The 24,077-nt window shown below is 37.8% G+C and overlaps 1 protein-coding gene across 4 annotated transcripts in view; it reads left to right on the forward strand.

Annotated features, from left to right (window-relative positions):
- LOC138821363 (glutamate receptor 4) overlaps window positions 1-24,077 on the forward strand; it is a 282,782-nt gene that overhangs the window by 237,146 nt on the left and 21,559 nt on the right. For all 4 annotated transcript variants that reach the window (XM_070013534.1, XM_070013533.1, XM_070013535.1 and 1 more), the window contains 3 exons: window positions 1,025-1,395; window positions 2,777-2,975; window positions 9,471-9,718. In XM_070013534.1, coding sequence (XP_069869635.1) covers window positions 1,025-1,395; window positions 2,777-2,975; window positions 9,471-9,718 — 818 coding nt within the window. The remainder of the gene's footprint in view (window positions 1-1,024; window positions 1,396-2,776; window positions 2,976-9,470; window positions 9,719-24,077) is intronic.

The following is a 24,077-nucleotide window of genomic DNA, read 5'->3' on the forward strand; positions in this document are numbered from 1 at the left end:
GGAGAGAGAATTGCTGACCATCAAGAACTCTGAAAAGGAGGCGACCGAGTTATAATCGTAATATCTTCTGAAGTGACTGTGTCCCAGAATCTTTTTATTAATGGGAGTAGAAAAATGAAAGGATGTGCAAGGGGAGGAAAAGCCCATTTCCAGATTTTTGTGGGGGACTGAGTTGAAAAATGTTGTCAAACAAAGGCTTGTCTTTTATCATACAAACACAGCCTTTATGATTGGTTTTTCTAATAGCTGGAAAGGAAGAAAGAAGAAAGGACTGTTTGAAATTTGCAATTCATAACATTGAGGGTGGCCAAGTAATGAATCTGTGGCAACCTTCCAAATGAAACAGAAAGGGCTGTAGCCTGGCAGCAGGCCTGGCCAAGAAATTCAGAAATTCAGCCATATGGAAAGACTATTAAGTCTCTTCCTCTGCACTCTTCCAGATCCTTAAACAGAGTCATTTGAGTTCAAGTTATTTTACTTATCCACTCTTTCCTATTGCTCATCCTCTTATCAAACTGCTAGCACCAATACAAATGTTGTGCACACCCAGGCATGGCCAGGTGCTAGCATCCAAAGGGTGAGGCCCAAATTTGAGTTCAGCTTTGGCTATAAGACTTTGTTTCAAAAACTAACTAAATAAGAGAGAAGAGAGGAAAAAGAAGGGAGGGAGGGAGGAAGGGAAAGAAGAGAGAAGAGGAAGGGAGGAAGGGAAAGAAGAGAGAAGAGGAAGGGAGGGAGGAAGGAAGAGAGGGAAGGAAGGAAGGAAGGAAGGAAGGAAGGAAGGAAGGAAGGAAGGAAGGAAAGAAGGAAGGAAGTAAGGGAAGGGAAGGAAGGAAGGAGGGAGGGAGGGAGGGTTGCTGTAATTTAGCTAATATCTTACGGAAACTACATTTTCATTCAAAGAATCCTAGAAAGAAAAACTAAAGTGAATGCATAATCAGTTGACTTTGCATGGATCACTCTAATGCTAGACGCTCCATGGAATTTATTAATGATGTGCTTGCATGTGTCTTTTCTCTTATAGAAAGCAGAGATTGCGATTGCTCCTCTGACGATCACTTTGGTACGGGAAGAGGTCATTGACTTCTCTAAGCCCTTCATGAGTTTGGGCATCTCTATCATGATCAAAAAGCCCCAGAAATCGAAACCAGGAGTGTTTTCCTTCTTGGATCCTCTGGCCTATGAGATCTGGATGTGCATAGTCTTTGCCTACATTGGTGTCAGCGTGGTCTTGTTCCTAGTTAGTAGGTTCAGCCCTTATGAGTGGCACACGGAAGAGCCAGAGGACGGGAAGGAGGGACCTAGCGACCAGCCTCCCAATGAGTTCGGCATTTTCAATAGCCTGTGGTTTTCCCTGGGTGCTTTTATGCAACAAGGATGTGACATTTCACCCAGGTTAGTTTCAATAAACAGCTCCTGCCCGAATTTTCTAAATGTTGAACTGAATTTAACTATTTTAAATCTCTGAAGTTTTCTTTTCCTGCAAGTAACCAGTATTTGATTCACAGAAGAAAAAAGAAAACAATTGCAATGTTCAAATTACCATAATTATAGTCATAGCCAATTTCTTGGTTTTTTAAATTAATTTATTTATTTGTTACTTTTTGTTGGGGTTTTGTCAGTCATGGGGCTTGAACTCAGGGCCTGGGCTTTGTTCCTTAGCTTCTCTATGGCTCAAGTGGGAGAGCACTATTCTTGGAGCAAAAAAGCTTAGCAACAGCATCCAGGCCCTGAGTTCAAATCCCACAACCAACACACACACACACACACACACACACACACACACACACACACACACACACAAAGATTAAATATTAAATTAAAACCAAGAGATGTCACTTTTATAATAACAAATAGTAATGGAGCAGTATAAAGCTAGAAATACAAAAGTGTGAAATGAATCTCCATAGTTTAAAAAAAGTTTAAAAAAACAATTTGCCCAAGAAATGTAGCTTTATTATGAAAAATAATTATTACAAATATTATTACATTTTATATTTTACAAATTACAAAATATTCTATAAATATTGAATTATTAAATGTTATAATACAGTTTTATTTATGAATTTATCAATTTTCAATTTTACCTTTTCCTCTGTGCGCACACTCACACATCCCTCACAATCAGAGAAAGGTAGAAGCAGGAAAAGTTTCATTCCAGTGTATTCAGGTACCATAGGACATGGTTTGTCCGCCACTCAACTCAGAAATTAAATGCTCATTGAAAAAAAAATCCTTGCCTCTCATCACTGTGACCAACGCTAGCCCTTCATCCGGTCCAGCCTCTCCTAGGCAGAACTCTAATGGTTGTCAAAGTTGGTCTATTTCTCAGCCTACAAAGGCAACTGCCAACTTGAACATTTTATAGCCCAGAGGCAATGCTGTGTTATGTACTACTAAGTGAAGAGGGAACACTGCCAATTACACCGTGACATTCTTTAGCCCATCCACACCAGACTGTACCCTGCTTTCCTAGATGCAGCAACATGCATGGGAAGGTATGAAGGAATTTAAGGAAGGCATTTTCTATCTGAAAGATAAGCCTTCAAGTCCCTATCTCTGCCAACGAAATTTTTCCATATTCTTGCTGGCACCTACATTTTAAGTATAGCATAAATGTTTAGCAGATTATAGAAATACGAACTCATCCTTGAGTAGTCCATTGAAAAGTAAAACAGTCTTTGCAATTGTTTTTAATCCACAGAGTGAACTGTTGGTATTTCTTCTTTCTGTTGGTGAGACAAAGGAAAATGTGCATTACCTTATCCGTGTTTAGATCCCTTTCAGGTCGAATTGTTGGCGGTGTGTGGTGGTTCTTTACCCTCATCATAATATCCTCATATACTGCTAACCTGGCTGCTTTCCTGACGGTTGAGCGAATGGTCTCCCCCATAGAAAGTGCAGAAGACTTGGCAAAACAAACAGAAATTGCTTATGGAACACTGGATTCAGGATCCACAAAAGAATTCTTCAGAGTAAGTTAAGGGAGAAAGCACCTATGAACCGCTCATCATTTAGAAATCCAGGAAATTTGTACAGTAATCACTTTTTGGCTGCAGCTATTAGAGAGATTCTAAGCACCCTGGGGTAACAGCTATGTTGAATGCTAATATGGCCTCTTGGATTTTATAATCCATTTTTATTTTGCCAAAGCTAATGATTTATTTAGGTTACAATAAGAAAGCTCTCTAAGGAGTAATAACAGGGAAAAGATTACTAAAGTAACGTTAGTAACTTATTAAACAGTGAAAAGATAACTAAAACAACTTTATAACATAATTTATCAAACCATCTCTCTGTTAATAATAGTATGACAATCTTGGCTTGGACAGGGTTGGGTTTATTTATATTTTTAGACCAAAGGTGGAAAAAAATTAAAGCAATATTATATTTAAAGAATACATTTAACTGGCTGCATTTGAAACACAAAACTTAGCAGCAAATCATACTACTTTTATACATTTTTCTGTAATCTATACTCTAACAATGATTTGAAAAAGAGTATTTGATTTCTCACAATACTGGCAAGAACTTATTCATTTGTTGTGCTTCTTTTGAATAATTTGTGCTGACATTTTTGCTTTGTAGGTAATTTTTTTTATAAATCTGTTGGCCCATGTGGTTGATTCCTTTAGCTTTCCATCAGTATAACATAGATTTTATTAATTTCCTTAGTCATTTGTTGCATTATGTGGTTGAATTATTTTGTTCACTGAAAGTTCTATCCTGGTTCAAATAAATCTACAGATACACAGTTGACAATATTTGAGCACACAAAACAGTTCATTTTGGGTGCTGGGAAGGTGGCTCAGTGGTAGAGTGCTTGCCTTCATGCATGAGGCCCTGGGTTCGATTCCTCAGCACCACATAAGCAGAAAAACAAAAGCCAGAAGTGGTGCTATGGCTCAAGTGGTAGCTTGCTAGCCTTGAGCTGAAGAGCTGAGGGACAGTGCCCAGGCCCAGAGTTCAGGCCCCACGACTGGACCCCCCCCAAAAAAAAACCAGTTTATTTTGTTCGTCAGAACAAAATTTTTACAAGTATTTAAGTAGCAATAATACAATTTGTATTTAGTACCAATTGTTTAAAGACTAGACTATTTCATAGGTTACGAGACAGGACACATTTCATTATTTTCTAAGCATTTGTGTAAGAGTAAGGATGGCCTATTCATTTTTACATACTATTTATGATATTTGAGAGATTAGATTTTTACTTTAAAATATGTATTTACACTTTTCTAACACCACTTAAAAAGTTCAACCAACCAATGTGCTAAGTATAACATGTTTCATATACTTGACTATCATGACAACATCTTTTGTAAAAAAAAATATTGATTATAATATCATAAGAGATAGTTACATAAAAGTACATCATTACACAAATCACTCAAAAACTCAGCCAAACCCCTTGAACATTTATTTTAAATATTGTTGCCAACAAGATCATTAGCAGTGGATATAGCTGAAAACTTACAAGTTAATTGAAAAGTCTGTGTAGGTTTTTCCTAAGAGTCTACATAATTGTCATGACAGGTGATTTGCTTAACTACATGGTATAAAGTTCACCATCCAAGCCACTTTTTTAGTTTAGAGAGTCTCTATCTCTGTTTCCAAGGCCCAGTAAACATGATTCTAATACCTTTTAGAATAATTTGAGTCCCTTCCTGATGTCTGCCAGGTTGAAAACTGCTTCCCACCCAGAAGAAGGTACCATTCACCAATTCTGCCTTCAGACCATTTTATATGCCCATCAGAACAGATTGCAAGGGTTTGCTAGCACTTGCATTTTCCTGAAAAGTGACGATTGTCTTTTAAGTAAAGAACACATTACAGGCTCATCATTCTGCCTCGAGTGACCAAAAAGAATAAGACATGCCCTGGCACATTCTATAAAATAACTCACCGTGAAGCTCTTTAGCAGCCGGCACACTAAAAAAAAAAATGTTTATTTTCAGTCTGGACAAAGTTTAAAAAAAACACGCACAAGAAACTTCAAATTCTTTTTTTCTTTCAATGGTGTGGCAGATAAGAGAATAAATTGATAAGAGATGCAGCAATGAAGAAAGCTGCTTCTGGGGTTGAAGTCTCACATCGAAGCTCATCTCCCTCTTTCCTATCCAACTTCAGTTTCAAAAGCAGGGGATTATACAAGTCAAGGTATTTGTTGCAGCACACTCTGAACCCTAATGGGATAAGAAAATAATGTCCCCTAGCAGCATGCTTTGAGGAATATGTAAATTTGGGTTTTCCAAAACACACACACACACACACACACACACACACACACACACACACACACACACACACACACACTCATTCCTTACCCTATCTGCCTGCCTTCCTTTCCCATCAAGCATGACCTGCTTTAAAGAAGCCATTTCTTTGAAGAACCAAGGAAACAGGACATGAAATATTTTCCCATAGGAACGCAGCTTATCTATCGACTCCATTAAGCTGCCATGGAAAGCAACCAACACGTAGTAATCATAATAAAAAGTCATAGTTATGATCAACTACAGGAAGAATGAGGCTGGGGGGTGGGGTTGGGAATGACACCGCATTCAGCTGTTGCCTTGGTTGTGCCCATGATAACCCCAGATGTGTTTCGTGTTCTGTGCACCTTGTGGAGCAGAAACAGAAGCTTTAAAAAAAAAACAAAAACATCCTCCCTGCCTCCAAATGACAGCCCTGCTGTTTAGGTGTGTCTACATCCCATACATGACTAGATTTTCGTGTCACCCTAGATTGTGTCTTGTGCAGAGTTCACTCATGGGGCAATCGTGAATGCATAAATGAGGACTGCTGTGTCACAGTTTATGTGATAAAGCTTCCTGTTGAGATGCTGTCACATCCTTCTCCCTGCATACCCTGCAAGAAGTAGGAGGAGGGAATTCAGCTGAGAGCACCAGAAAGTTTCACGCAATTGAAAGAATCTTGTGTGTGTGTGTGTGTGTGTGTGTGTGTGTCTGTGTCTGTGTGTCTGTGTGTCTGTGTGTCTGTGTCTGTGTCTGTGTGTCCCAGTACTGGGGCTTGAATTCATGGCCTGGGCACTATCCCTGAGTGTTTTTGCTCAAGATGAGCACTCTACACTTGAACCACATCTCCATTTCAGGCTTTTGGATGATTAGTTGGGGATAACATGGTCATAGACTTTTCTGCCCCTTCTGGATTCAAATCTGGCCCCTCAGATCCCACCCTCCTAAGTCGCTAAGATTACAGGCATCAGCTACCAGTGACAGGCTAAGGATGGTACATTTTATAAAAATTTAAAAAAAAAAAACCTAACATTAGTGTTAAAACTAGCATAAAAACAATGCTTGAAATCAGATACTTTCCCATGAATTAAGTTTTACAGTAAACATGAAACAAATCCATCTGAGATTAATTTTCTAATTTCAAAAAAGAATGACTTTTGTTACTTTTGCTGATTGCTTTGGGCCTGTTTACTTTCCATGTCTGGTAATTAGGTCCATATTACAGCTGAAGGGTTTGGTGACTGAAAATGTCCATTACTGTTGTGTTTATGGGCTTTCTAGGTCAGCAGACACGTCTTCCTTGTCAGCTTGTCTCATCAAATGTATAAATATTTGCATGCCCGCCCACATTAATTAACACGCCCTTTTAGTTGCAGAAAAGCACAGAGAGTATTTCCAGTCCTTTCCATCTCAGTGTCTGATCCTTTCTCATGTACATCGTGTCCCTTCAATCAGAGTCAAAGTTTCTAAATATTATTGTCCCCTATAGCAGTTGCTTTTATCTTTCCTCTTTTAATTCCCAGTGAAAATATGTATAGTTTCTCTTACACTGGGACTTCCTGAATTTAATGGTAACGACTCCACAGATTCCTCTTTTGTCTAGATTTTAAATAGATGGAATCAGTTTTACACAAATACACTAAACCCAGTAGAGCACTGATTTTCCTTACATTAGATTATAGGAATGAGCTATTAAAAAATATCAATAGCCCAAAACCCCTAAGTGCTGCAAATACTTTTGTCATTTGGCTGGCTTGTTTAATTGTCCTATTCTTTTTAATATGCTATATGTAATAGCCAAAAAATTGCCAAGTAATTATTAACACATTGCTCACATTTTTCAAATGTCCAAAAAGTATCTCAATTAAAGCATTCACTTTTATTCTTTTATTTGGGGGTGGGGGCGGTCCGGTCATGGGGCCTGAACTCTGGGCCTGGGCGCTGTCCCTCAGCTCTTCAGCTCAAGGCTAGTGCTCTACCACTTGAGCCACAGCGCCACTTCTGGCATTTTTTCTTTTTGCTTATATGGTGCTGAGGAATGGAACCAAGGGCCTCATGTATGCAAGGCAAGCACTCTACCACTGAGCCACCTTCCCAGCCCTCACTTTTATTCTTTAATTTTTTCTTTCTTTATTTTTAGTAGAAAGGTGATGTGCAAAGGGGTTATGGTTACATAAGTCAGGTAAAGAGTACATTTCGTTTTGGAGCAATGTCTTGCTTTTGTTTGTATCACCTGCATTTTCCATGTGTTGCCACAGTAAAACAAATGTGAAATGCTATGGCTTTTGGTGTGACATTCTCAAGTTGTTGTAAATATGCTTTTATAAAGTGACTATCTACAGGATGTTAGTTGACACCCTTCTTTGAGTTTGAAATAAAGTATATATATATATATATATATATATATATATATATATATATATATATATATATATATGGACATCCCTATCAAATGTCAAGTGATCTAGTGGGGGCAGGTATATTTTTCAGAACTCATGGTAGGAAATGGAAAGAATGAGGCCTGGCCATATGGCAAACCTAGTGGGTTTGGTATTTGAGGATATAAATCCAGGTCTTCTTCTGTACAGAAAGCACACAGATAGCAGTTACAAGTGTGGACAGATAATTTCCCAGCATGAGGATTTTCATAGCCACCAGTAACTTGTTATTACCGAAACATATATACAAACATCATGATCTCTGCATTATAAGACAGTTCTCTCAAGCCTTAATAACATAAAACGTTTAACATAAAAATATAATAACATAAAAACATTGTAGGATGTTTATTTCCCAAATTGATGTGGATCAATACTTCAGTGCATTAATTAAAAGATGTCTTTATCTCTAGTGTTTAAGTATGCAAATCAGCATTTGTGTGGTTTATTATTTAGGTTTATTGATTACTAGTTTTCCTTCTTATAAGTCAAAATCCCGAATCCAGCTTTTATCAGTTTTTCTTTTGTCTGCCTGGATAATTTGCTTTGACCTCAAAATATGTATTCTTCAATTTTATATTCAGGATATGTGATGGTTAGTGAGGAGCAGCTTCTTGTTTGGCGAACAATGGGAGAATGGTAAAAGCAGGCATTATGAATAGACTAAACTCAGAATGAACTCTCCTTTACTTATTATTTGGATCCAGATACAAAATTTCAGTACCTTGTGATTGAATAAATGTTCTCATGAAAATCTATGAGCATCATTACATTACCAAACACAAACTAGGATTCAGGCTTTTCTTTTTTTACTAAATATATTTTCATGTATCTAGTGCCAAACTGAACACTAACAAGATATATCTAAAGATATAAAAATATCTTTAGATATATTTGATATATAACTATATATCTAATGCCAAAGTAAGTGCTAAGAAAAGACCTGGTAAGTTAAGTAGTGGGAAATAATGTAGGTAGAGCTCAGGTAGACAGAAGTGATTCATAAAAATAAATTCCTCTCCAGAGTCAGAACATTAGAATAGCTAACCCACAAAATAGGAAAACACAGTCATTTCTCCTTAAAAGTTCAATATGTGCTCTATTTGGAGATTGTCCCTGAAAACATTCTATGAGTTTATTTGGTTTGTAAACTACATCATATTTCTCCTGTTAATGTTGAACTACTGAGAAGCAGGAGCTGTGTTGTGTCTGTGTGTGTATCTATGCGACATGAAAAAAGCCAAAATAATAGCTCTCCTGATTTGTTAAACATTCAAGTACATTCACTTAAAATTTTGTTCAGAAGGTAGAAAATGGTCTTACCACAACAAAATAAAAAATTTAAAGGATATGAAAAGAGTTGAGGGGAGTTTCACCGAAGTTAAAAATCAAGTCTTATCCTTCTTAAACTTGCCATGAATGTGATATAGAAGGTGATTTTAAATGTTCACCTGTCTCTTGGTGACCTTCTACATTTAAAATAATTTAAAAATTGGTAGTTAAGCAATTGAATATCAACATTCTTATGGCCAGAGGCATAGCCTTCCTCTTACTTTTATCTGTCATTTGGATGACTTGTTTTAAAAGACTCTTCTTTAAAAAAAAAAAAAAACAAATTATAGAAGACTACTATGACTTCAGTTCCCAATATAACAAAACCAGAATTCAGAGGAAGATAGTCAAAGGCTGTATTTACCCTTATATTGCTTCCATCAATATTAATATGTTGTTCCCTTCTTTTCCCCATATTTAATTTTCTTTTCATTTCCTCCAGAGATCAAAAATAGCAGTGTACGAAAAGATGTGGACGTACATGCGATCAGCAGAGCCATCGGTGTTCACTAGGACTACAGCTGAGGGTGTGGCTCGTGTCCGCAAATCCAAGGGCAAATTTGCCTTTCTGCTGGAGTCCACTATGAACGAATACATTGAGCAGCGAAAGCCGTGTGACACCATGAAAGTGGGAGGCAATCTGGATTCTAAAGGCTATGGAGTAGCAACGCCCAAGGGCTCCTCATTAAGGTGGGTGGAGTAGTATAACAATGTGATCTGTGTTGTTATAGTATTCCACCCTCCCTGATGTCCCCGAGAGAGAATTCTTTTGGTTTGTGTGTGAACATGGTATGTTTGTTTGCCTTTTTTTCTCCATTTCATATATATATATATTTTTTGATCAACAATCAGGTAACTTTACTTTTTAACTTGACAATAATCAGAGTTGACATTAATCTTTAAAGGCCATATAAAAACCAAACTGGTTGAACACTAGCTGCTTCCAATGGGCCTAAGTCATGGGTAGTCTGTGCCTCTTATAAGTTCATCAACTTATTTTTGGCCATCCAAATCTACACTTTCATTTGTCAGTAATAATCCAACATTTTATCATTTTTTAAAAAAAATTATGCCTGGCTGCTCGTTTCCAGGTGTGAAGGACTCAGCTTCTTCCCAGAAAACTGCTTTTTATTTTCTCCCATTTCAATCTTATCATTTATGATGGCATCCCTCTTTTTCTGATACTGTCTTGGGATTATATTGATGCTCAGTTGGAAATTACAAAAGCAGTTATGACCAGGGAGGAAAAGCGGCTCTGGTTTCACAGTCCTTACTCAAATCACATTCTCACCCATTTTCAAAGGGAATGTGGTGTAAGATCTGTAAAATTAGATCCATTACCATCCAAAAACTATTTAAAGATAAGACTCCTGAAATGTGATTTCCTGAAGGAAGTCATGCTACCTGTAGGTTACAAGTGAGACATTCATTCTTAGGGAAATATTGGTTAAATCTGCCCTTTCCATCCTGATGGGCCTGGACATAGAGAATTCACCTGTCTGTGCCCAGGAGGCAGAATTTCCTATTTTCCTTAAGCAATAAAGGCTACTGTTGAACTGATGGGGCCAGAGCCCCACTCTGGTCTCGATGCTGCTTAGGAGAGATGCACACAAAGCACAGATTTCAAGAGGAATCAGGATCTTTGCTAAAGGACTTAACAAGAACATGGTCTTGAAAAAATGTCTCTGGTAAGCCATTGAAAATGAAGGTAATGAAACTTCTGCTGCCCAGCAAAAATGAAAGCAATTTAAACATGATTGTTTTCATCGGTTCCAAAAAAAAAAAAAGGAACAGCAGTGGGCTTTGAAGTGTCGGTTGGGAGGTGGGTGGGGGATGGGTTAAGAAATATTTAAGTATATAAGCAATAAGTACTGGTACTCAGAAGGGTTGTGTTAGATCAATATTGCCTGTTTGCAAAGCAACACAGTCCTATCTAGTAGGAAGTATGATATAAAATGAACTATTCTGAAAGTAGAGAAGGCGGGGGGGAGGGGGAGGCGGGCAGGAAAGTAGCAAGTAAAGGCAAAGATAGACATGGACTTTCGCAATTTTATAGACTGTTTTGTGTGAATATGCATCCCCTGTCAAACTAGAAGAATGTGCAGGGAGAAAGTCAAGCTACTGAATTACATATAATAGAGTCCTACCCAAAAATAATTCAACCATTCAGAAGCATATTAAACTAGCATTCTGATGTTTAGTCTTTGGAGACATATTTTGTATGGATATTACACCATTTCAATGAAGTCAAATGGCAAATCAGTCTCTGAGGAAGACACAATTACAAGAGGTACCTTAGTGTAAGTCATTTTATTTTAAATAGGTTTGAAATGTAGATCAGTGCTCAGACTATTGATTCCATTCACTGGAGGTCTCTTTCGCTCTCAATTAATTCTCTGTGGATGCAGTTGCCTTGTTCTCTGTCTTATGTCTACTGGTAAAGTCAAGCTCCAGGGACTGAATTTGGACCTAAGATAACCGGGGTGTCTGACTCCCATTGATGGCAAGAGAGTACCCTCTTAAATGTGCCACTTTGTGAAATCCACACTACCGTGATTGTTTGGGAGAGACACTGAAGGGCTTCGTCTGTCTAGTGCTGTATAATAATCAGCCATTGGCTTCCCCCTCTTTTCCTGTCCTTCCCTGGGTCTCCTTAATGAGTCAATTGTTGAACTTAACTTCCTGGCTGGAGAGTTTGTTTATGTACTTTGTTTTCTATATGGCACGGTTTCCTGAGCAAGCTGGCCCCTGCAAGCCAAAACCACAGTCATTCTGTCCTGTCTTGAGAACACTGGCAGGGCACTGAAGGCTCATGGGCATTTTTATCTCTAGCTCCTCCCAACTCCTCCCCACAGCCCTGTAGGCAGAAGGCTCATTAAAGATTTAAATTCTCATTCTTATTCCACTAGGATTCTTCTCTTTTTTAAAGAAGATGCAAACCAATATAGACATGGACTGATAGGAATATGTTGCATAAATTATTTAGTTTTTAAAAGCAAATTCAAATCAACATCCAGGATGTGCCTGGATCCAAAGTCTTAGAAACCTTCTGTCTTACTAGGTTCCGGAGAGACTTAAGATCAGGGTTTGTTTGGTTCTGTTTGGTTTTTTTAAGCAGGTCTTTCGGTTAATTGCTCTGGACACTGTAAGACATGTGTGTATTCATTAGCTATGGCATTCATAAGCTCTGCTGTTTTGATTCATTAGGCCATGTGAGTCATTTAAGTAAACAGTGATTTTTTTTTCCTGCCATGTATGCTGAATCAGAGAATGCTGACAAATAGCCAACAATGTTCTTTTACTCTCGGGGATTTCTTTTCGTTTCCAAGCCATGCTGTTTGCTCAAAAAAAGCACAGCTAAGAGAAACAATAGGATAGCCATTCAGTATGGACAGTTAGGTTTAAAGATGGTAAGGTGGACTTTAAAACAAATGCCATCAGGGTCTTCATTTTTATGTATTTATTTTGGTGGTACTAGAAATTGGACTTGCGTCCTCTAAAGATGCTTGTAGAAGGGTCTGTCAGAAGACAACTATTCTCTCACCAGTGGGGTTAAAATGATGGCTCAAAAGAAACAAGATCTAATTAGAACTTGCATCAGCGGGTGAACTCTAGGTGGGGGGAGAGGGAGAGAGAGAGAGAAAGAGAGAGAGAGAGAGCCCAATGGACTTGGAAATGCCTATTTTCAGGAACCCAGGGCAACCAGAACTGGTCCTTTGAAACTGTACTCATCACGGTTCTCTTACAGGTAGGGGCTGGGGGAGGAGGGGAGAAGTACTAAGAAAGGAAGTAGAAGGCCACATCTTCAATGGAATTTTTCTTTCAGGATTCAGCAAAATCATTGGCCCCAGTGTAGGTCGATAGAGTCCTTTGCAGATCAAATTGTGGGTTATTTTCCACTTTGAAGAAGTTTCAAGGAAGATGTATCAAAATTCAGATGAATGTGTGAATGATTTAAACAAAGGAACCCACTTTTCCATATAAATTTCATGAGGCGTTATTTTAAGTTTGGGTCTTACTGCTTCCAAGTTATAGGAGGAAAGCTGGGCGCTATTGGCTCATATCTGTAATCCTAGCTACTCAGGAGGCTGAGATCTGTGGATCACGGTTCAAAGCCAGCCCAGGCAGGAAACTCTGTGAGAGTCTTATCTCCAATAAACCACTAGAAGACTGGAAGTGGCTCTGTGGCTCAAGTGGTAGAGCGCTCACCTTGAACTGAAGAGTGCAGGGACAGTGCCCAGGCCCAGAGTTCAAGCTCCATGACCGACAAAAAAAAAAAAAGAAGTTATAGGGGGAAAAATTGCCAATCATGCTATAGGAGAATCAAAGTATTGTATATTACCGATCATGCTATAGGAGAATCAAAGTATTGTATATTTTTATACCACAAGGAAGTGTTTAACTGGTAGTAATTAACACAGATACTACAAAAACTTTAAAGTACAGAAGTGTGAGGTCAAGCGTTTAATAACACTGAACATCACTTGACCTCAAATGAATCAGCATTTACATATCTCCTGGAAATGAGTTACAGGTTAAGTATTACAGAAAGAGATGCCTGTGGTTGTCTTCCATTTTTCCTAGTCCTAGATTAAAAGATACTACAGAGAACTTGGGTTTCTTTGTGTGAGCCTACGTGCTCTAAGCATCGTCATCACACTAACGAACGATTAGGTAAACGAACAGCAGTCACTCAGCCCCCAACAGGCATGCGCACAGATGCACACAGATTCCCTTCTGGTAATTTGCTTACTCTTTGAGATGTTGGTGTCCATGGTGGGTACCCCGTGTACTCACAAACCAAGATGTCACGTGGCACCATCATTGAGTCTCCGTGTGTCCCAGAAGGAAATGACAGGACAGGCAGGATCTATATCCTTCCTACTTTCCTTTCCCCATGTTGAATACAGTAGAAAGTATAAACCTTTCTGTTGCCGTTTGAAATGACAAGTTTTTCCATTCATCTCTTTCGTATAATTAAAATATGACTACATATTTTAAAATATTAAAATATGATATAGAAAATATTAAAATATTTTAAAATATGACTGCTTTTTTTTCTTTGCTTTATGGCTTAGCAGGCACCATATACCCGGTCCCTTCTTCCTACTATATCTTTTAAATGCTGGAATAATTCACCCTCAGTCTTTTGACAAATACTTCCATAAGTGGTTGCTGGATCCCCACTGATAATTTATCAGGTAATTTTTTTTATATTATTCACCTTCAGGGATGCTTTACAGCTCCCTACACAGACACCACCAGGTTGGAAAATTTCTAAATTCAATGTTTAGATCTTTTCGGGGTTTTTTTAACCAAACATTGGTAAGTTTATATTTTAGTAAATTTACCTTAAAAGTGAGGAAATTTGTGGTCACTTTAGCTTTCACCACTTCAAAACACACAAAACTGCCAGGCAGGAAGATTAGCTGTTCTTTCAACCCATGCACTTGCCTCTTCGACAAAACCAAGTACATTGCAGTACAATACAGATTAACTCAGTTGACAATGTACAGCTGGCGGGAGAACAGAACGTGAAGTGACCAAGCCAGCTAGCTTTAACCTACACATGCCAACTGTTTTGGAAATATAAAAATCTATGTAAGGTTATCTGATGCATAACAAATGAGTTGAAGATCTCTGGAAGGCTTTTCTTATGCATGAGTACCATATTTAAATGTTACGTCTTAGTATATGACAAGTCATTGTATAGGTACTCTATGATTTCATTCATCTCTAGATCATCCCACTGTATGGGATGGGCTCAAAAGCAGTTGGCCGCCTAGTGGTCAAGCTAAGAACAGTCAAGGTAACAATGAAGTATGCATGTTTCTGAGTTTGAGTTCTCTTTTCTGGAATGGTAGAGAGAAGCCAAGATATGAGTTTCCTGAGACTAAAGCTCTTGAGCAATGAGGCTGGAGAGGAGAACCCCCCCCCACACACACATCGGGGTTCTGACAACACTAAGATCTAGAAATAGACTCAACTAAGACAATCTAGTAAGAAAATAAAATCCAATCAAAACACAGCCTCTGGAAGAATCTTCTAATAAAAGAAATCAGGTTGATTTCTCCAGTACAGGATCAAAGGGCATAGGACCATTACTTCTCTAGATAGTAAGTACTCTTGAAGTTTATGATTATAAAGTTGTCTTGTATTTAGTTGATGATTAGCTCTTATCCTCCAAATATTAGCAAGGGTCTTTAAATGACAAGGTTTGTGTTAGTGCCCTCAGGTGAATAGAATTCAATTCTACAGGCTTTCCTTCTTCGGTGGTAGGAGGGCTAGGAAGCCAGGAAGGATAGCACGCTTGGTACCTCAGCCCAGACATAATACTTAGGGCATTCTTAGCTGGAAGTTCAGCGCTGGAATGGGGTGGTAGGCTGAAGAAGGGAGGAAAAAAGAGTTCTTTACTCTTGAAATAATTACATTCATAAAGAATATTTTACCAACACTTATACATATGACATAGGGCTTTGGAGAGAGTGATGGTAATTAGGTTTACCATAAAACTCCAAAATGCCTGTAATAAAATACTACAAAGCTCACTTTATTGTGGAGATATAATCCCCATGATGTGCAATTCTGACATGATGCATTAACACAGTTTTATGCTTATGATAAACATCTCCTTAGAAGATCATAAATAAAGAAGAATTTCCTGCAAAAGGGAAAATATACCTATTTGTTTTAGCTAGTACACGGAAAACAATTCATCCACAGCTTTAGAAAAAATAAGTTCCTTTTGTTTCCAAAGATAGTATCAGCCAAGACAGGGCTGGTTTATGATCCATATTTAAGAAGAACATAAAATAGTTTGGTAGTCATTTAGAATGAACTAGAAAATAGTAATGACTTTAAAATGTATTTCAGTTTAACTGGGAATTAAACTTTTTCATTTATTTTAAAACTTGTGTCCAAAACCCCATCATTCTTCTAGTTCTTGCTTTCAGAATAAAATTACACACAGCGAAGATAACTTTGCTACATTCATGTGGTAATATACACACCTAACAACAACTGAATAGAAAACCACATTCCTTTCAAAACTCCAAAATACTAAGCACTGGGGCTAAGCATTTTCAAAAACAAGCATTGTACTGATTTTAATGTTATAAATAACAAGTAACCAATGTTAGAAATACTTTGAACATATTGTTTATCCTCCTTAATATTTCATAATTTTAAAAATCACTCACTTTAAGTGGATGGATTCCATGCTTTCTAAAATCTAAGGTCCACTCAGAAGAGATATACACAGAATGGAGCACACTTTCAAAAAGGCCCTGAGTCATTTTTTGAGTTTCACAACTTAACAATAAAGATCTAGTGAAGAAATGGACCCCCAGAGAAGTTTTTCCAGACATGTTAAAAATTCATTATTTTCTCTAAATCATAAAATTTTTTAAATTCAACTGGAAGCCAAGAGACAATAATTCATGCCTGTAATCCTGGCTACTCAGGAGGCTAAGATCTGAGGACTGTGGTTTGAAGCCAGCCTGGATAAGAAATGCCATGAGATTCTTATCTCCACTAAACTACTAGGAAAGCTGGAAGTGAAGCTGTGGCTGAAGTGATAGAGCACTAGCCTTGAGCAAAAGAAGCTCAGGGACAGCACCCAGGCCCTGAATTCAAGCCCCAAGACTGGTACTTACAGACAAATTACATATAAATTGGAATCACCAAACAAATCAGACACAAACAGACCCTCACTTGCAAAGGAAGTAGATGAGAATGTGGGCTCCTCTTTCTTGGCACTTGGCATAGAAGATACAAAAACCTTCAAGAATTACCTACGAGCTACGGTTGCTGAAGCATCCTGGTATCACACTTGATACCAAAAGAGGTGTAGCTTCAGGATCGCCCTCTTTCAAATAACACTGGGCCGAGGTCCCATTAGGAACTAAGACCTCAGCTCCAAGCCTTAGCCTTCCATCTTTTCAGAACATGCAATGAAACCACACAAGAAAACAAACTAAAACATTTAAAAAAAAAAACCAAAAGCCAACAAACAAAAACAGCAATGACAGCTGTTTTACATTGTTAGCCTACTAAGTATAAAAAGCAGATTAAACGCAAAGAAAACTTAAACGGGACAGCAGGTATTCAGAGAGTTAAGACAGTATCTTATCCTTTGTTTTACATTTGAAGCTAGTTAGTGGTAAATAGAAGTGGGATCCAATAAAAGGTGATCTCAGATTGTGTTCCATAGTAAAAAGGGGGGGTGAGTTACCATAATATAATACGGAAATAAACCAGAGACTCCATTAAGATATCATTTCATTTTTTATTTACTTTAGGATTTTAAAATATGGTTCCTGTAGAAGTCTAGCAACTATTGAACAATAATATTCCTTAAGTGAACCAAAATGGTGAAACAGTATAATAGTATATATAACAGTAGCTTTTCAACCTACTTCTGTGCAGATTAGTTTCACGTATCCCTTTTAACCTTCTTACCTTGTCATTTAATTGTAAAAGAAGACAACTCAGATTACAGATGTTAAGTGACTTGTCCATAGTCCCACAGCTGCGGTTAGAGCTAAGATCTGCCTCTCTCCAGTGCTCTTTTGGGAAAAGAACAAAGACGGGCTTTTAAATATAGAGTTGACTCTAAAAAATTTACTACAGTGTCTGTTGTGCCGTTCTTCACAACATTGATCATTTCAAAGCATATTGGAACTCCCCCCCCCCCAGGATAGAGAGCTCAAATTTCCATCATTTTATATGCTTAAAGATTGTGAAGTTGAAGGAATTGTCAAGTTAACACCAATATTCTACAGCAATTAAAATTCCACCCAGGCACTGGTGGCTTATGTCCTATAATCCTAGCTACTCATGAGGCAGAGATCTGAAGACCAAGGTTCAAAGCCAGCTGGGGCAGGAAAGTCTCATCTCCAAATAATGACCAAAAAAAGCAAAGTGGAGCTCAAGTGATAGAGTGCAAAAAAGCTCAGGGCCAGCACCCAGGACAGGCACATCCCTGCTTAAAAAAAAAATCCTAGTCCCACAAAAATGAGGAAATTACTGGGCTATGATCTCTCCAGCATTAGACTTACTAGACTTGTTCAAGTAACAAGTATAAGAGAGTCACATCTTTTCAAAAGGAGACAGTAATGTTGATGATTAGATTCCCTTCCTATTTCCAGACTCTGGGATTTTGAGTTCTCCCACACACACCCCATTCTGCTTAACAAAATAACAAGATTTGTAACTCTTCAGTGTTGCAGACATTTGGCATGACTGAGGGATAATTCAATTTCAGAACCATGGTAAAAAGTTCATCTGGTTTAGGAATCAACCAAAGTCATTCCTTCAATAAGTAGCTGCTTTCATGATAGTTGGTCTATGTTGTAAAATGGAAAGGTATTTAAGGAAGGGATTTTGCTATAAAAGCCAGTGGAATCACACGTAGATACAGGTCTTGGGCATAAACATTTTAAATAGATAACATTTAAAATATGTGTCAACATCGATGTTATACAACGTACAGTCTGACAAAATTCACTGAGTTATTTTTAAAAGGAGGGGGATAAAATTCCCAACACGCATGAGATACATGCATGGGAAATGACTTGTTGATTTTTTGAAGACAAAACTTACATTTTTCAGTATGTAGATATGATCAAAAAAATTGAACCACAATGTGATATCCTGCAGTGTCTCAATATAAAACACTTGAGAAGGTGAGTTTTAAGGGCAGTAGAACAACCCCAACAACTTCTTTACTATTGAATTTCTTTTTCATTTTTCTTTTCATCACAAATAGCAATCAGTTTAAGCCCTGAAGCGTGAACACTGCACAGCCACTATAATTTTATCCAGCCCAGGCAATGTGCCTACAGTTATTCTTATTCATATTTTCTCACACTATACCATAAATATAAAGATTGCCCTCTCAAAATGACCATATAAGTGACATCCAGAGATGAAGTAGTGCTTCATAAAAAGCAATGTATTCACTTTTTTTCATATTAAGCATAACTGTACAATTTCTGGTTGTGTCTGTTGCAGAAAAAAATACTCTATATGTTTCTTGGAATTTATAGTTTTTAGTAGCTGAAAGGTTGGCTTGCTGAAATAGCTATTTCTGGTAAACTTATTAAAGATGATAAAGTTTAAGCTCCCCAAAAAAGCATATAAGAGAAAGCATGTATGTTACAGCTAGTATATCATGAAGCTTAAATGTGTATTAAGATTATAGGACCAATCTAACTAAAGCAAATGGTAATAGCAATAGATGGAGATAAGGTTTCATTGTATAATGTAGAATCTGTAATCGAGTGTTTTTTTCCCCTGCACATCTTCATAATAACCATTAGAATAACAATGACAACATCCCCATTTTGATGTCTCTGGAACATCCTGGGACCCACTGAAGTTCCAAAGTACATCCGTTTCCTCACCTGCTGTCATTTTACTTGATGAAGAATGTTAATAAGTTACCCAAAGTTAAATAACAATAGCACATGATCTTGTATGGGTTCAGGCTCGTTCATGGTCTCCACATTCCTTCATGTCTCACAGAATTCCATCACTTGTCTGGTATTTGATGTTATTTGGGAGCTAGTCACCCACCATCTCTGAAATTATGCCAAAGGGTAACTCAGAACTGATTGGAAGCTCAGTCAATTAGGCAATAGCCTCAAAGGATACAAGGTAATCCACATAAGGCCAGACCCTGTCAGAGACTATACAAATGAAAAGGAAATAAAGATTTAATTATGGTTATCAAATACCGAGCACCTCTATGTGGATCTGTTTTTCAAACATGAACACACACACACACACACACACACACACACACACACACACACACACACACACACACACACACACACACACACACACACACACACACACACACACACACACACACACACACACACACACACACACACACACACACACACACACACACACACCTCCTTAAAGTTGATTCATTGTCCTTGCCGGGACAGATGTTAGCTACTCTTGAAACTTACAGCATGTAACCAGAGTGACTGAGGCGACACTAAGCCTGTTACTGGAAAATTTCCAAATCCTTGTGTCTCTTCACAATGCTTCCTGTCTATCTCCAAAGACATCAGGATTCTGAGTTAGCTGCAAACAAGTTAAGGGGAAAAATTGTTTTTCATCTAGTAAAGGCCATACTCCCCTGAATATACCTGATCTTGAAGCTAAGCTTGTTTAGTACTTGGATAGAAAAACAAGAAACTCCTGTCTGTGATTTCCAGTTTTGAAACAATAAAACAAGCCTGCGATGTTGGATAATGTCCATTTCTTACATTTGTTCCTAACCCTGCCATTTAATGATACTTCATTAATTTTTACAATAGTTTTCCTTTGTGTTGGATCAGACTTAAGTACTGTTCCACACACACGGTGTTGCTTGGAGCACTCTTATGTTATTCTCAAATACCGGAGGAAGCCTGGGAAGGGTGGACTGAGAAACACCACAGCATGCCTCCTTCTCCCCAGTGAGATTGTGGTGTTCTCACAATGTACATTATCCACTCCAATTGGTCAAAGTTACCCAAGTGATGTTCTCCCATGAACTCCCATGTTCTAAGCCAACCTTCAACTTATTAGAGCTCTCTGACGAGACAGACTAAAATGCAGACACACTGCCTGTGTTACACCATGAATGTTCATTCCCTTTGGCTTAATCCTTCATTAACATTGGTTTTAAATTCAATGTGGTGGAAACCCCAGTATATCAGACACTCGATGGTGTCTTGTGAGACCTGAGGAAGGGGTTGACCAGAACTGAACTTGACTTTGATATAAGATCATGTTCTATTATTGTTTAACTTTGGGTATTTCTCCCCTAGGAGGAGGACAGAGGAGAACTAACCAGCTCCAGGACCAAGGTAAGAGGGGAGTTTTCTTTCAAAAGAATGGGTTCCATCCATTTGAAGGAAACCCCTCCCCCACCTATTTTTCAATCCCTTTTTCTTTATACATCTCTATTTTTTAACCTTACCAGCGTCAGGAAACCAGCTTGCCACTTGTGTGTGCATAATAGTTATTCTCACATTCACTTACAAATGTCTTATCAGGAAAAAGAAAGAAAGAAAGAAAATCTTCACACCAATCATAGCAGTTATACGCTAATGCATTTATGTTTTCCATCACCATTGAATTAATATTCCATTAAAGCTCAGATTCTTCAGCTCTTAATTCCTCTATATGGAGAGTATACAGTTACTCTCTCAATTTAAACGTAATGAGTGAGAAGGAACAAAAAGTATTTTAAAAATCCAAATCTAAAATGTTTCTAATGAAGTAGATTGATACTGAGATTTTTTAAAATGAAGCTGATGAAGCAATTTTAACCATACGTATTTGGAAATATGATGAGGCTACACTTTTGGTCTAAAGTAGTATCCACGTAATGAGATCTTAAATGTACTGTATGAAAACTATGATTAGAAAAGGAAGAAGGAAAGGGAAGAAATACTTTGAGCATTATTTCTCAGTGCTATTATAGGCTCTTCCCTGGCCTCTCTTATATTTCTTTGAGTGGTTTCCATGACACCTCTATTTTCATGTTGTTGTCTTTGGGAAATCATCAGTACTTCCTCTTTGATATCTTTACATAGGGAAGAGCACAAGGGAAAAACAAAGAATTTTTTGAGTGTGTACAATTTGAGATAGTAGAAGCAAGACAACCACCTGATTAGCAAAAGCAAGCAGGTTCTAGATCCTAATCACTAAAAGTTTTTGGTTGTTACTGCCCTTCAAATGGTGTGAATCTTGTATAAGTCCACCATATGGTTGGTTATGAGGACTGAACAATAAGAATATTAAGTAGCTGGCACAGTGTTTTGTTCCATAAAATATAACCAATTTGTGAAGCCTTGAACATCAGAACAGTTAGAATAGTATCTTAGAGCCAGGCACTGGTGGCTCACACCTGTAATCCTACCTACTCAGGAGGCTGAGATAGAAGGATCGCAGTTCAAAGTCAGACTGGGTAGACCCTTATCTCCAATTAACACCCAGAAAACCAGAAGTGGAGCTGTGGCTCCAAGTTGTAGAATGCTAGCTTTGAGCAAAAAAGTTCAGGGACAACACCTATGCCCTGAGTTCAAGCCACACCACCACCACCACCACCAAAAAAAAGAGTATCTTGGAGGCAATCACTGATCACAGAAGGATTTTGACAGAGTAGAATAAACAAGCAGACAATCAGGTTATCTTGACACCTGGCGCATAGAACACAGATATGTGATACTTAGTGAGCCATGCCAGTTTAGAAGAAGCAAAAATATGAATTTGGGAGGCACTTTTTGGAGAGATACAATTCCTAACAAATAATTGGCTGTAGGAAAGGAACAGAAACAAAACTTCGAGTGTTAGATTGACATGTGTGGCTGGACCTTGTTTCTTCATTATCTCTTTGCAGTCTATTTTCTCTGGGTAAAAATTTCTAATCCCCGTTCTTGGGATACAAGGCTAATTAAAATTTAGATCATTAAATTACAACTTACAACTTAGATCATTAAGAACTTTTGTATGTATTTGAAACATATCTTATTTTTCCTTGGGAGGAAATAAATGATACCAAACAAGTCATCGTAGGTTATTCATGTCACTTCTTAAAGGAAATTATTTCTTCTTCTTAGGTTTGGGGAAACTCTCAGTTAAGTTTACAGGAACTCTTGCCTTTCAACTTTTGTCTCAACCCAAGAAGGGTGTAGACAGAGTGGTCAGAAGTTGATCATTTGCTAGTACAAGGAATACATAAGTCAACTTGCCTCGGGAGTTTAATCAGGGAAAATCTCTTACTAAGCCTGAGAAAGTTGTAAGTAAAGAGAAAAGTTCCTTTAGAAAGAAATAGATGGGATAAAGTGTTTAATTACATAGGAAAGAGTACCACCAGGCGGGGTGTGGGGGGGGGGGGGGAGTCTAATATCATGTTTAGGAAAGAGCACTGGACCAGACGGCAGATGACCTGTGTCCAGCTGGACTTTGATGGACAAGTCACCTAACTTTCATTAGGCCCCAGTGACCACATCTATACAATGACAAGGCTGGAGCTAACGTCAAACCCTCATCTCAACTCCACAATTCTAGGTCTCTAAATCTTTAAAACAATTGATGTAGGAAGCAGCAAAGGAGGGGCAAAGAAAACATGACCTCTGGTTCTTGTAATGGTTTAGAATTCTTAAAATCACCCGAGAGTAAGGAGCATGGTCTAGAAGATGAAAAAAACTTAAAGTCTGGGACAGGAGCAAAGCCCACACTGCACCATGACCCTAGCAATACGTCATCTATATGCAAGCCACCACTGCCGCATGGCACAAAAACTGTGAATATTACAACAACGAGTCTTTACAATCTTTAAACTACAGACTCATGGTAACCACTACTTGAAAAGTGAATTGTATTCAGTGAAAACATGAAATCCAATCTAAATGCTATGGGCTCTCATGAAATAAAAACTCCCTTTTTTATAAACTAATTTGCCAATACAAGGGACATTGGCTAGGGGAGGGACACCATATAAACTCAAATAGTACCCCAAAAGTATCACCAGGAAAACCAAGTTTTTAGTAGTTAATGTGAATAATTGATACTTTTTCAACATGTAAATGCAACTAAAGTATCTTTCAAGTCTTCTAATTCTAAAAGAGATACTTTTAATCTGTATTCATGATTTCCTTTCAAAGACCAATGAACTTCCTGCAAATGAAGGCCAGTTAATTTCTATTTGTGCATTTGTCCCAAGAAAATAGCCAGCTTTCATCAAATTCCCAAAGTAGGTTAGAGAATTTTACTCTGACAAAAATCATCAAACTGCATGAAAAATATTTGTCAGGATTACCTGTAAAAGCATTCGTTAAAAATATAATTACACTTTTCACATTATCGGTGTCTGGCTAATTCTCTGACTCAATTACTGACAGAAAGCCTCATAGAAATCAAAGTATTTCTTTCAAAGAACCACAGACTCAGTTCTGAAATGGATTTGTCATGGAATAGTCCCAAGGACATTACAATGTAGACATAATTGTTGGAAGTTAATCTAGTATCTACTCCA

Source organism: Dipodomys merriami, unplaced genomic scaffold (assembly GCF_024711535.1).
Source record: "Dipodomys merriami isolate MVZ:Mamm:240054 unplaced genomic scaffold, mDipMer1.0.p SCAF_91, whole genome shotgun sequence".
Lineage (NCBI taxonomy): Eukaryota > Metazoa > Chordata > Mammalia > Rodentia > Heteromyidae > Dipodomys > Dipodomys merriami.